Source organism: Apteryx mantelli, chromosome 7 (genome assembly GCF_036417845.1).
Source record: "Apteryx mantelli isolate bAptMan1 chromosome 7, bAptMan1.hap1, whole genome shotgun sequence".
NCBI classification, from domain to species: Eukaryota; Metazoa; Chordata; class Aves; order Apterygiformes; family Apterygidae; genus Apteryx; species Apteryx mantelli.
In genome coordinates, this window is record NC_089984.1 from 30,516,701 (window position 1) to 30,531,071 (window position 14,371).

The 14,371-nt window shown below is 36.5% G+C and overlaps 1 protein-coding gene across 4 annotated transcripts in view; it reads right to left on the reverse strand.

The window, feature by feature from the left end:
• The window catches only part of PCGF6 (polycomb group ring finger 6), a 29,504-nt gene that overhangs the window by 12,406 nt on the left and 2,727 nt on the right, over positions 1 to 14,371 (reverse strand). For 2 of the 4 annotated variants that reach the window (XR_010884743.1, XM_067300199.1), the window contains exons 3-8: positions 13,864 to 13,960; positions 13,112 to 13,167; positions 11,966 to 12,025; positions 11,253 to 11,361; positions 6,821 to 6,848; positions 3,439 to 3,537 (exon numbers count right to left, since the gene is read on the reverse strand). Coding sequence is in view for 3 of the 4 variants with exons in the window: in XM_067300199.1 (XP_067156300.1) it covers positions 3,439 to 3,537; positions 6,821 to 6,848; positions 11,253 to 11,361; positions 11,966 to 12,025; positions 13,112 to 13,167; positions 13,864 to 13,960 (449 nt within the window). In the remaining variant the exon portion in view is untranslated. Of the gene's footprint in view, positions 1 to 2,066; positions 2,147 to 3,438; positions 3,538 to 6,820; positions 6,849 to 11,252; positions 11,362 to 11,965; positions 12,026 to 13,111; positions 13,168 to 13,863; positions 13,961 to 14,371 lie in introns of those variants that run through there. The other 2 variants (XM_067300200.1, XM_067300201.1) reach the window with 2 other exon arrangements.

The window sequence follows — 14,371 nt, forward strand, 5'->3', positions numbered from 1 at the left end:
ATTCAGATCAGATGAGCTGCAAGTCTCCACTTTGTGATTAAGGGATTGCTCTGCTACCTCTGGCAAGAAAGGATAATGCTGCTGCAGGATGACCTCAAATGAAGTGATATATCCCATTAATTTCTCATTTTCTCTCTATTCTTAGGCAAAACACAAACTGTACAGATGTACATCAGATGTCAAAGCTAATGGGTTCCATATACCATCGCCTGTATTTAGTTCAAATTGAATGTTACCTCCTTAGCTATGACTAGCAATCCCCAAAAGTTAGTCTCTCAAAAATCTCAACATTTCCTCAAAAAAACAAATTCCAGCTAGAATATTCAAGACTTTGTAATTAGAAATACAGGTATACACAAAGAAAATTAATTCTTGCCCAAAGCACAGAGAACAAAACAAAGCATAAGTAAGAGTAAACCACAGTCTGTCAGCCAAAATGATAGATAAAAATAAAGCCTTAACCTTTCAGATAAACTAGCACATTTGAATCATAATCCATTTGCAAACTCAAATGCAGAAGCCAGCAAATAATTTGAGGCTTGCAGGCTCCAGACTAGAAAAAAAGATAGCAGCTTCAAAACTGCCTTTAGATTCATATATACTGTCACACATGAGTCAGAGATGGTTTATCATTTCACATTTTCATTAACCACAATCCACCCCACCTGTGCAGGTCAACAAGTAAGTGCAAATATTAGCTAGTATTCCACAGAAACAAATGAAATAAAAAAGTCTAAGGACAGTCAGCAGTTTGGGAGAATGGCTAACACATACTTTTTAATCAGTCATCGAATCAGCTGTAACAAGAAAGAACTAAACCACTCTCCAAATAATACTTTTGCAGACTATCAAAATAAGCTACTCAGTAGGAACTGATTTCATTCATAGAATCACCAAAACTGGTGTCCTTACTGAAAGCATCAACAAACCGAGGATATAATCAATATACTAAGGAGAGAAAGGAGGAAGGACACATAGCCCTTCCTCCTCACAGTCAAATGCTTTCAAGTCCCAGGTAAAGCATGATTACACTCTATACCAGTAAGAGTTTTCTGCAGATAAAAACAGGGGAAAAAAATCCTGCAAGCATAGTGCATTTTAGCAGAAGAATTCCTGAAATTGGTGTTTCAGGAAAAGGCATTTGCTAGCTTCCCAGGAGGATCCTGTTCTTGGATTCTAGGCTGAAGTCAGACACATCAAGCTTATGACATTTTTATGCAGAGATTAGTTATTTTAGGAAAGTGTGATGAAGAACTACAGAGTCAGAAATCAAGACAAAACCAGTATTAAAAAAGCACATTGTCCTAAATTAATATCTATTGCTTCTTTAACATACTTGGGGAAGCCTACAGGAAGTGAACCATTACAATTCCTCAACCGTCTTCCAAATTTCTGCAGCAAACTGAAAAAAAAAAAGCAGCTACGTATCCTTCGCATTTACATTCTTTGTATTCTTTGCGCACATGATTGACAACGTATTTCCCTAAATGCTTCTGTCTCTGCTGATTTATATTCATTTTTTCCTTAATTTAGTTTTACTGTCTGCATTTTATTAGCCATCCTTGGAAGCTGGAGTAAGACATGATTCATCAGTCTTTTTAATCTTCAGTGATACATCTGACATCTCTTTCTCTCCCTACATCTTTACCAACAAACCATCAGCTTCAGTTCTGCATACTACAATGAGAAGATGACAGTTTGGTACATATACTCCCTTACTCTTAAGTCCTCACGTGGCACAGAAATGATGAATCAGTACAGGAAAAATACTTCCTGCTTCGTTTTCTTAATTCCCTAATCTTTCAAAAATAGGCCTGAATATACTCTAGAAATTATTCAATTTGTGGCCTGAAAAACTACGTTTCTAGTGACCAAGGGGGAAACGAACAGAAAAAAGGATCAGTTAGGAGGAAAAAAAAAAAGAAGGCGGATAAAGGATCTGACTGTGGAAGAATTAGAGCAGACTTAACACCTCTTCCAGGTTGGCTTTTTCTATGGAAGCTCTGCCTGAGATTAGAATTAGCCAAGCATTGTGCCTATTACCTTACTCCAGAACAGCATAAGTGATTTGGTCAGCAATACCATCTTGAGAAAGGAAGTCTATAAAGTCATCAGCTTTCTTAGACATGGTAACATTTCTTCTTGTCTGGTGAAGTCCAAGCAGAAAGCAACAAAGGGGAAAACAATTTCTCAAGTAAACTCTATTAGGCAATCTCAAGATTGCAAAAACTGAAAGACATCCAAAACACAGGCCTAGCTTGATTTTGAGAGGTTAGTACCTGTGGTTTTCATTATGGATGCTCAGTGTTTCTGAAATTTGAGATTATGGTATAATGCTTAAGAAAACCTAGACAAACAAGACAATCCCTTCGCCTCAAATAAGCCGCAACTCCATTAATGTAAGAGGTTTCTCTAACATCATTTTGAGGAAGTTTTTATTTGTTCATGATATCAAGTCACCACCACGTGACAAGGAAGCTACAGAGACTCTTACCAAGAGGAAACCAGTAAATGAAAATACATTACTCCTTCAGGATGATGAATAATTTATATCCAATTTGTTCTGTCACCACAGAAAAGGTAAGTAGCACAAACAAAGACTCATTACTGGGGCACACAGGATTGCCTCAGAAAATTATCGCTGTATGAAACAGTCTTAACTCCAAAGCCTTAACTTCTACCACTTGTCTATTCTCATTAAGAGCAGCTGGATTTTCCAATTACCAATAGTTACAAGAATCATGTATACACTATGAAATTCCTGCAACCTTCATAACTGAATGTTTGCTGGAACTTATTTAAGAGTTGAAAAGATTTTGACATGCAATTCCTATCAACTTGGCTGAGAAATGGGAAGTTAAGTTCTTTTGTTTCATATTCTGTTCCACCAAATTCTAGCTTGGAAGCATGTGCCTACATTTTGCATTCATAGCTTTCATTCCAACATTTCCACCCAAAATATCAACCTTTCTTATCCTTCTCATTGTTTGCTTCCTTCAAAATTCAATTCAATTTTACTGTTATTCAGCTCCTATCTCAGTCTCTGCCTTCACATACTCCCATGCTTACACGCTTTCCTGTCTGTATGCTTAGTTTGATCTTTGAGATAGCAATATCTTTTGCTTTTGGATTTCACCTACTGAAGTCTTACACGGATTTCAGAAATTCTTTATAATTCTTCTTTATTCATATAGAGAAATTAAACATATTGCAAGAGAGTTGGGAGAGTTATTCCTTGTGGATCACAACATTTAAGAGCACACTTACAGCATTAAACTATATTACTTCTAGCTTCTGATGGACAACAAAAGTGTTCTGTCTGAAGTGTATGTATTACAGTGATCACAGTGAACTCGTAAGAGCTAAATACATCATTCAGTTAACATGTTAGAAGAAAAGCTTTCACTCTATGAGAAGCTTATCAGCTTTATGGCATACCTGACAAGCAGGATCCAGATCCATTTTTCTTCTGAGAAATTTCTCCACATGTCCAATGGTTGCCTCCCCTGAAACACGCACAAACTTCTTTTCCAAAGGCTGCAAAGAATAAACATGAGATTTTAAGATACTGCGCATTTCCAGCCATCATCCCCCACAAACCCCAAAACACTCCTGAAGGCCCAACCGAACAGGTGAAGACAACTTAAATTTTGGACCCTTCTCTTATCTATTTCCCAATGACCCCATAGGAAAGGGACTAAATATGAATTAACCAGACTCTGGGTTCAAACTTCCTGCTGTTTAAAGTAATGCTCAAAAATAACCTGCTATTGACTTCAGTCTTTTTTCATTATTGAAGTACTGGAGAGTGAGATTTGCTATTAAATCAGCATAAAAATCAGTATCACACAGAATTTTAAGAACTTTTATTTCAGAAAATAAAACCATTTACTCAGAGGCACATTAGAGATATTTTCTAAAATCTGCTTCTTTTCCCCAAATCAGGCTTGTGTGTCAAACATGAATTCAGAAAATAAAACCATGTCACTCTGTAATGCATGGAGCTTTAAAGTTCTTTAGCATTCCAAAAGTATTATGGCTTGGGCTGGAATCAACTTAATCCACTAAATTCCAAAATCATTTAAAATATGCTACTATGTAGAACGCTAGGGCAAGACTGGTCTGAAATCTTCTCATATCGTTTCTGATTATTTTTGTAGTGAGGACTGCAACAACAAAAGATTTATTACAACAATCTCAAAGATTTTAATGGGTTTCTCTTCCATGGATAAAATTTTAAAAGCTGACTGGTGATATGGGTGATGAAGTGAAGAAGCATAAAGGCAGAGCAGATGACTGCAATCCATGTTAATAGATTCTGAATAGCTGTGGTTTGCTATCCAGCTTCACCATATTCTTTCTATTTGAAATAGGGTCAGTCTACCCTTCAATTAAATCATGAATGCGCATATGTATCCATGATAACTGTGGTTTTAGAAGAACAATTTAATTGATACATTTAAGAGCTAGAAATACCAGCCAGACCTGATCTGGGGACCCACGCTACTACAAGTTTGGTGATGATACATGCATGCTTGCTGCACACCTTACAACCCCACCCTCACCCCCTGCCATAAAAGCTGAAAACCTTCTTATACATGAAGTTCAATGTCTAGTTCAGACAAATAAGATGGACAAACAAATGAGGAAAGAACAATGCTAAGAAGAGATCAGGGTAAGTTTTGTGAGAAGTGGATATTAAAAGAGGGATTTGGAAGGCTGATGAGTGAACTTCTTGGACATAGAGAAAGCATGAACATTAAGGAAAGACAAAGGTAGTGAAGAAAAAGAACACAAGGATAGAAAGAAGTAAGAAGTGACAGTAGGCTGAAGTAGAGAGTTAAGATACAGCAAAGAATTTTAAAATGGTGTAGAAAAATACCAGATAGGATTTTAAAAGGTTGTATTTCTTAAAAATCTCCCAAATCTAAATATACATACATGCTGAATGGCACTTTAGCCCATGGATAAACCTACCATACTAGTAAGACTATTTGCACTAAAAAAAGTATTCACTGCGAGTAAAGGTAGGCAGCCTTTTGCCTTTAACTCTAGTGTTCTGAGAACGCTGAAGTAACCAGGACACTACTTATGAGTTAAAAGGGATACACGTTCAAAAAAAAACCAAAAAACCCTCTTTCCTAAATCATAAACACTCCTTAGTGATGTCAGAGCTAAGTTTGTCTTTTTTTTTTTTAAAAAAAAAAAAAGCAAAATGATTCCCTCTGGAATAGCATACACCTTAAAAGAAATTGAGGAAATAAATGTCTGGCACAAACATCTTTAATATTAGAAAACAAAAGTTAATACAATGGTTGAACTGTCCTACAGTCATTCTTATTGGGCTAAATAAATAGGATGAAAATAGGATAAATAGGATGAAAACCATACTATAAAGAAGGTAAGAATGAGACAAGAAGGATGTGAGGCAATATAAAGGGAAGAAGCCAAATAAAGTGTGAAAGATAAGGGGAAATAGAACAGAAAAATGCCAGAGGAGAAAAATAACAAATAAAGAAGAAAATTGAATGGGTACATTTTCAGGAACATTGCTTCCCTTCTACAGGTTAATTTCTAAAACTGTAGTCATAATTCAGCTCTTCGGGAAAATGAAGCCTTATTTCTGTATTTGAGTTTTGTTTGAAATTGCATGCTACACTCTGCCATAACAAACATGATTACTGTTACAAATAGCGTAAGAAATTGCAATCATATTGAACTGTTCAGATTTGTGCCTGAAAATATATTGATCAGAAATCAATGCAGCTGAAAACATAAAGAAAATGAATAAAATGGAAAGATTAAGATAATCCATGCTTAAGTCAGTAAAATGCTTTTTACTCAAATTCTTAAATAGTAAAATTGGAGTTTCTCTGCTAACTGAACCAATTTAAGTGTCTTACATTCCATTATTCTGTGCCTTTCTGTATCTTTTTATTCCTACAATTCCAATACAATGAAAGATTGTGTGATATATACTGTGTAATTTTAAATTATATCTCCTTGTCCCTGAATAGAGTCTGTTTTCTAAATGTTTAGCCAAACAGTGAAATGACATCCTCTGAACATCTCTAATTACAGACTATGAAATCATGAAGGCAGCAAACAATGTGCAGTTTCCCTATGAATTTGTACTGATTCAGCTCAGTAAGAAGACCTACACTGGAAGAACAGCCATACCCTTTAGCAAGGATGAGGAATACTATTTTTTGTTCAGCTGAACAGCCTGCATTCAGGCAGTGAACGTTGTTAGCAAAGAGATCAAGAGAGGAATAAATTTATTGCTGGATAAGGAAGACTAATGTGAGGGCTAGCAAAAATATGTATAATTATTTTTGTTACATTTTTAAACGCACATAATTTTATTACACCATTGTTATACCTGAGGCTACACTTCCTCAGTATAACATACAAAAGCATTTCACTACAATTAGAGAATCTTCTTCGAAACCAGTTTTTTAGACAATGGCTATACCCTTGCGTAGGATTCCAAGAAAAGCCACAGTATTGCCTCTCCTGGAGGGAGATGCAGGAATAACAAGCTAGAAACACCCAGATGAAATTTTATGAGCATCATTCCCATTCTCCCATGAAAAATTTAATTCCCGAGCTTCTAGGGCAGTCTCTTCCTACTCCGTGACGTTACACAGTGATAGATTTAAAAGCACGCTGTAACCCAGGATTGGTTACTGCTATGCTGGTGAAAGTTCAGGCTGCGCTCAGTACAAGAAAAACAAAGATAAATTAAATTAAATACATTGAAGTTATACGTCTTTTTGAAGTAAATAATGTAAGAAAAAAATTCAAATCACATCTGCACCTTAAAATTCCCTGTGCCTTCGTTAGCTCTGAAAAACAAGAGAAGAGTAAACACAATCAATATTGCTAAGGTAAACAGTTATTAATACCTTTCAAACTCTTAAATCAGTAAGTCACTATTATAATAAAGAGTCTGGCATATCAAACTTATTTTTTAAACCAGGCTCTTCCTTTCATTAAAATCTGAGAAACGAAATAATAGTAGACCGAGTTTATATATCTCTTTCTCCTACCCTCTATTTGGAGCCCCCTTTCACTCTTGTGAACTCAGCTACTTATGACTTTAAAGTCTGCCTTTATGCAATGGAAAAAAACAACAAAACACAGCCTAATGCCACATTTTATATATACTATAACATTCATTTTCATAGGAACAGACTGTGATAGTAATGCTGTTTAGACATCCATAGTTCACTGTCCTCAGTATTTGAAACTTTAACAGAGAGTACCTAGAAGTTGCTGATAACACATGCCCAGCCACTGCAGAGACTTCCTGGCCCAAATGCCAACCTTCTGGACTATTTATATCACAGTATTAATGCTAATGCTATCCAGGAACTTAGGAAGGTAGCAGATGCTTCTCTGGAAGGTGAAACATATACAAAGGTGGCAAAAGATCAAATTCCCAGCTGGCTTTAATGGAGGCTTTAATTCATTGATTCATACAATCTGTGCATGTGAACTAGTGATTATACACTGCAGTACAAGATGGGGAACATTGAGTTTATAAAAAAAAACTTCTCAAGGAATTATGCCCAATTCACAACATCTCACTACTCTTGCATTGCGTTAGTGAGTGTGTACGTACGAGAGAAGAAATGCAGTAACTCACCGTACTGGAGGAGGTAAAAAAAAAAAAAAAAATCAAGTATCACTTTATAAATAGAATATATTCTACTGACCATTTGGTATAGCAAAACAAACAAACAAACAAAAAAAACAACAAAAAAAACCCTAAAGCTTGTGCACACCACACATTAGTGTGACACTTCAGGTTAAAAATTTAGGTATTTCCGTCTCTAAAATACGTACCTGCCATGAGACAGAGTTAAGTAAAACTATCAAGTTCTGCTGCTGAAATGAAATTTAAAGCTATCAAGAAACAAAGGCAGAAAAGCTTTTCCACTTCAGCAGTCATTTTCTTTGCTATAATTCCATTGCCACAAGAAAGATTTAACCATTTAACATACTGTAGAGACAATTCAGACAATTTAAAACAAAATTTCAAAATAAAATTTCAGAATAAAAATTTCTGCTGAATGGTCCAATCTGTTCTTACTTCTCTTTATCCACAGAGCTTTCTTAATCTCTCATCGCCAAGATAAGTTCTTTGATTTTGACATTTGAAGAGGAAAATAGATGAAATTTTAAACATATAAGGCATAACAAAGATTTAAAAAGTCACTAAAATAAATTGCAAGATAGAAATAAAAAATAAAAATGAATTCAAAACACGTAACTGGAAGTTTGGGGGTTTGTTGTTGTTAAGTCATCACCCTTTCTTGTTAGAAACTTTCTGTGCTTCCTTCCATCTAATAATGAAAACATACAGGACAGTTTTACATAGTATATGTGGTATTTGCACAATATTACTTGCTTTGCTACCAACATGGGAATGGAAGCTTCAAATCGAACTACTGGAAAGACAAATCTAAACACATTTAAAAGTTAACTAGTTTCACACACGGACACGTACATGTATATCACTTTTGAGGTCTAAATTTCCTTACATCTTCCTCTTGCTCTGATAAAAGAAAAATGGACCTGCTGAGAATCAGCAAGGGGAAAAAGCAACCAGGAGCCTTTAGCAGGAGAAATCATAAACAAAGTACCTTCACTACAAGGAATTCAAACTGTATCTATTCCTTCAGCCAAGATAGTCTCATGAAACTTTTTATAGAGTCACCAAGAAACAATGTTTTAACCTGAAAGGGACAAACTTGGAACAAAAATCTAATTTCAGATTTTACAGTGATTTTACAATGTAACTGGCAATGTATCACTGACAAAGACATAAGGCTCTCGGTGTAAGCGTGTGCCAATGCCCTTTCGCTCCCTAGGCTCCCTCTGCCATCTACCGGCCCAGCACAGCACTGTCTGGTACCATCACAGGTCTCAAAACCAGCATGTCTTAAACTGCATCTGGGCCCTGACTTAATGAGATACCACCACAGCTGAGGCAATAAGATAACTGCATATACAGTGAGGTTTCAGTCAAAGCGTTTTACCTTATGTCTGTGTACATCCACTTACTCACATTATACTCAAATGAGTAACAATCATAAGCCTGAGCACCAGGTCACTGGGATTCTGCATTAATTACATCATGAATTTTATACTGCATTCATTAAGGGAGAAAACATGTCTACAAATTAAAAAAGTGTTCACTAAACAGAATAGACAATGGTCACTCACTGAACCGCTATATAATGTCTTGGTTTTGTCTCCTTGTTCAGTACTTGACTATTGGCTTTATTTATGACAACCCTGTTCTTATGGCAAAAGCATTAATTTCCTCAGTGGTTTCATTTCTTCATACAAATGAATGTATTTGCATACCTCCCTATTCAGCAGAATGGCAATATCGTACCTTGTTTAGAAAGAGGAGCCCAAGACAGATTGTGCCAGAATGCTACCAAGAATTGCATGCGCCCAATTTAAGGCCTCTAAAATGAGTCCCATTGCTTTCAGGTGCACTTGTGAGCATTTAGCGTTTCTGCATGCCAGGCATAGGGAAAATGAAGAACACTGAAATTAAGTCAGGTGTATAGATTCACATGGAGACTCTATAGCACAGGCACAGTTGAATCTAGGTTTCTCCTGGTTTAGCTATAAGACCTTCTCTTCTCTTCCTGCAATCCTATGTCTCATCCAGTTAAAGAAATAGTGAGGTTCAATCAAGATGGCACGTTTTGCTGCTACAATTTCCCAATATTTGAGTGCTTGACTGTACACCATTTGTGTAATAGTTTGCTATGATTATACACTCGAGTTCTCCGAACAATTTGTTCAGACAAATCAGGCCAAAAGCAGGCACAATCCGGGTAGAAGGGTAAGAGTTGCACAACAGTCAAGCTGCTCCCTCCCCCACAAAGTGAGGAGCTCCACTGTGTGCAGCTATCAGAGCGGTTATAGCTCTTCCCCATGCCCTCCCTTTCTCAATCACTCTCCTGTAAATCTGCACCAGGACAAAACAATGCAATTTCTCCTTCCCGTGTTCCTGAAAACGGCTCAAATATTTGGGCAGGAATTTCCCTCTCGCAATTTATATCTAAGGGTGATTCCTGACACAAAAGCTTTGGCCTAATTGATTCAGGGAACCTGTCAGACAAATTTAATAGCAGACTGTATTATTAGCCCCATCTATAATACTTAGAGGAATTCTGCTCTTGCTGCCCAGGTTTTCTAGCTTGTTTTGGTCAGATAAATTCAGAATAAACCTTGCTTTCTATAAATTATCAAACTGCCACTGATTGTGTTTGCCAAATTCCTTCTAGGCATCAAGTTCCTAATGCATTGTCAAAGAAGCTCTTAAGCCCCAAACACTGGAAGCTGATGTAATAAGAAGGTACTTCTCCTGCTGAAGTAGCACCAGGGCTGCACACACGCTGTTTTTAAGCACTGAACTCGTGATACCTGACTATTATAAATGACCTATACTGCTCAGCAAAGCAGGACTAGTTATAAGACTCTCCCAGGCATACAGTATCAGAGTGACACCATATGTTGTAATTTTGACTAATGTATTCCAATCACTCATCTTCATGTGCTGTATCCTGAAGAAACTGCACTATCCAAAACATAAATACTTCAATCACAGTGAATTCAGTGCCGTTTCTTTGCTTTCCTTCCCCTAATTCTGAAGTGCTACAGCTCACCTTCCTGGTGAGTTATCTTTAGAATATAGTATTTTCTGGCTAATAAAAGCATGTAACAATGTACAGTTACAGTCCCCTAGTCACCTGAGACAGTCCTGGCAGAGTCAGCATTAGCGGTACTGCCACCTACAGGCATTAACGGAGTGTAGGAGAGGCAGATCCTACTGTGCTCTAGGTGACCCTGCTTGAGCAGGGGGGTTGGACTAGATGATCTCCAGAGGTCCCTTCCAACCTCAGCGATTCTGTGATTCTGTCACTCGGTTTACTGAAACTACACTGCTTTGTCAAAAATAAACAAAATACAGGTAAGTTTTAAAATTCTAAACTTTTTAGGAAGCTATTTTCACAGGAAGATACCTTAAATGTTTAACCGTACATCTAGCCACACATTGCTGACTGTCACTATTGCAGCAGCAAGTTCACACTGCTCCCCTACCTGCTATTCAAGATGGAGGAAACACACGTTCAGTGAAACCTTAGAGTCAGTAATGGTCCAACACACACAAGCAGCATCCTCGCATCAGGCATCTGCTCTTATATTTGCCCACAACTCACCCAATGAACTCCAGAAGTACCGAGATATCAAGTTCTGGCGGGATCCGGAACACGGAGCCCAGAACTTTTCGAGGTCTTCCTCTGCTCACTGGAACTGGCTGGGGGACAGCTAAAATATCCAAATAGTTGAAATACAAACACAACTTGAAATAAAAACAGCATGAGATGCTAACATACACCAAGCAAAACAAATGAGCTCATACGGAAAAAGTGCCCATGCAATTCATCCTAAATATTTCACCAAATCAGCTCTTTATTCATTGCATTCTGTGTATCTGAGCCACTAGCATTTTCTTACCATTCAGCATGGCATCTCTTCAAATAGCTGTTTGTTTGACAGTAAAACAAAAAACAGTTAAGACAAGCCCTCATCTGTTAATGGACTCTAAAGTTCTTATTCTTACTCCCTTATACCTTCTATTATTTATTAAGGCAAGAAAATAAAATAATGCTCATTTTATAAACATTTTCCTCATTCTAGGCAGAATAAGATCTGTAACTAAAAATAACAAAATCCAAACACAATCTGGTTTCAAGTGCTGTCAGTGTTATCCTGTATTTTTGTAATTTGAGTACTGTTATAAAACACAGTAATCAACAACCAATAATCCCATTTCTTCAGTTGTGAACTAGTATTTCAAGGGAAGTCATTAAGAATTAATGGTATAGCAAATATCTCCTTAACAGTGTCCTCTAAAGCGATTACAGCTCACCTGGTTTGGGAACTTCTAATCCTCTTTCTTTATAGAAGTCATGCATTTGTTTTTTCTCTCCTGGAAAAGCACAAGACAGAACAGACTGGAATGTTACAGAGGCTGAGAATAGCCATATAGTTTCCCATAGTCAGAACAATTCTGGCTAACATTAGTAAAGGCATCGCAAGTGTTGATAGACCTTCACTATCACTAGTATTCCCTATGACGCTGGGCTGCTTAAGATACCTAGACTAAGATTTTTGTTAATAAAAACTGGAAAAAAAATCAGACAAGCCAGCTATAAAGCATAATGAGCAAGTTATAAAACTAGCATCCTTCTGTCCTTCTGACTGTCAAGATTATGTCTCTCTCTCTCTCTCTCTCTCTCTATATATATATACACACACACACACATTGATCTAAATATAGTCCACTAGGCACGTGTCTTTCACTCAGTCCATCCTCGTGGACTGTGTACCACTATGAGATTCATTGCCTCCTCAGGTTCAAGATAATTGGCATGTGACAGTGAATACACCTAGTAAATCAGAAAAAGAAATGTGCCAGTGAGAGAAAAATAAAAGCATTTGAGAGAATCGAGCAGTCCTAGCAACTTTTTGCAATGGAGACAAATAAACCTATGATAATTAGACAGAATGACATTTACTGTACACATACAAAAACACAAGACATGATACTGGAATATTATCTGGATGTTTTTCTGGAAACAGTGAAATGTTTATTTCATGAGATAAGAGAGTAAAACAAAACACCTCCAACACAACAACTGCTTTGTCCAATAGCAGATCTGGAACAGGACTTTTAAAAACATCAATGTAAATTTAACTTCAGCATCACTATTATTTCATTGTAATGATAAAAAATAAAAAACCTAGATCACCATTGTATATTATACACACATTTACATGTCTAGTGTACATAGAACCATATATAATAGCATCTTAGCAGTCAGAAAGATGCTAGTTGGTACGGCTAATTCATTAAGATTCACAGTCAAGTTCCACCATATCTCCTAGTTTTATGAAGAAAATGTTACAAAACTATTTTAAGGTGCCCAGTGTAGAAACGGGGCTTTGAATTATTCTCTTTTCTGTTCAGTCTTTCCAGTATCTAGATGGTAGTAAGATAAAGAAAGGGACTTACTTTCCTCCAAATTGACAACTAATTTATACACTATGTCTTGCAATTGCCGGTCCAGTCTATAAAAGAGGAAAAACATGGAAGTGAGTGCCCTTCAATTTTGGAAGTCTAAAGTACTTAAGTTACTAAAAAGCTGAGTAATTCAGGAAACATGCTGCAACACAGACATTTTTGGTGCAATACAGAATCTTTTACATTAAATCATAACAAAGCTGCCAAATACACTGCTGAAACAAGTGACAGATGGAGTTGCCGATCTGTCTTCCTAGATTCAGGTCTTGACAATAGAGCTCCAATAAAAGAAGTCACATAGAGCGGGAAAAAAAAGAAAAAGACCCTTCAAAAATGGTTCAAGAAACTAAAACTCTATTTTCAGAGTTAGTAACAAGTATACTATGCAAACAAAGTTTTGGCTAAAAGGCAATCAAAGCAAATAGTTAAGATTTAGTTTCACCTGTAATACTGGGCAAATGCATAAAAATACCCAACAAGGTGCAGAGGAAACAAACCCTAGAAAGCATCAGAAACTAGAGAAAAGAAGAAATTGAGTAATTATATTCTCACTGTGGAAACTGTATGAAGCTTATATAAACAAAGAACATGATGAGTTTCTTGTAACCGATCCTTCACTTGAAATAGGAAAGCATTACAAGTCTGTAAAACAAAACCAAAAAACCCTGAAAGAACACATTTAAAGGAAATAGCAGAACTTCACGACAAAAATTACAACCTATAAAATGGCGTGAACTTATTACCTGATATTATAAAGGGGCTGTGTCTGATGTACAACGATATTGCATTTCGGACATCTGTTGCTATAGTAGAAGTGTCTCACTATGCAGCTTTTACAGACTGTAAAGAAAAAAAAAAGTCACATGTCCTTTATATAATAGCATCTGTTTATACAAGAGGAGAAATTACACACTTGTCACATAAAGGTTGCTTGAGACAAAATGAAGTCAAACCTTCAACAATGCTATAATACCCAAGCAAACTACAGTCCTACCCATAAAGGATATGGTATTCTTCAGCATTTATAGGTCATAATATCCTACTGACTGATGCAAAGGAGGATGTTAAATATTATAACTGTGCTGTCCAGAACACAAGTAGAGCTAAGTCAACAGAATACTGTCTGCTGCAGACCAAAAGTTTGCTGAAAAACACCACACAAAAAGTTTCAGTAGAAGAATTAAGGTAAGAAATTATAATTCTGCCCTTTCCATTGTATTTTATGCCTATTTTAACAATCAGAAAGGAAAG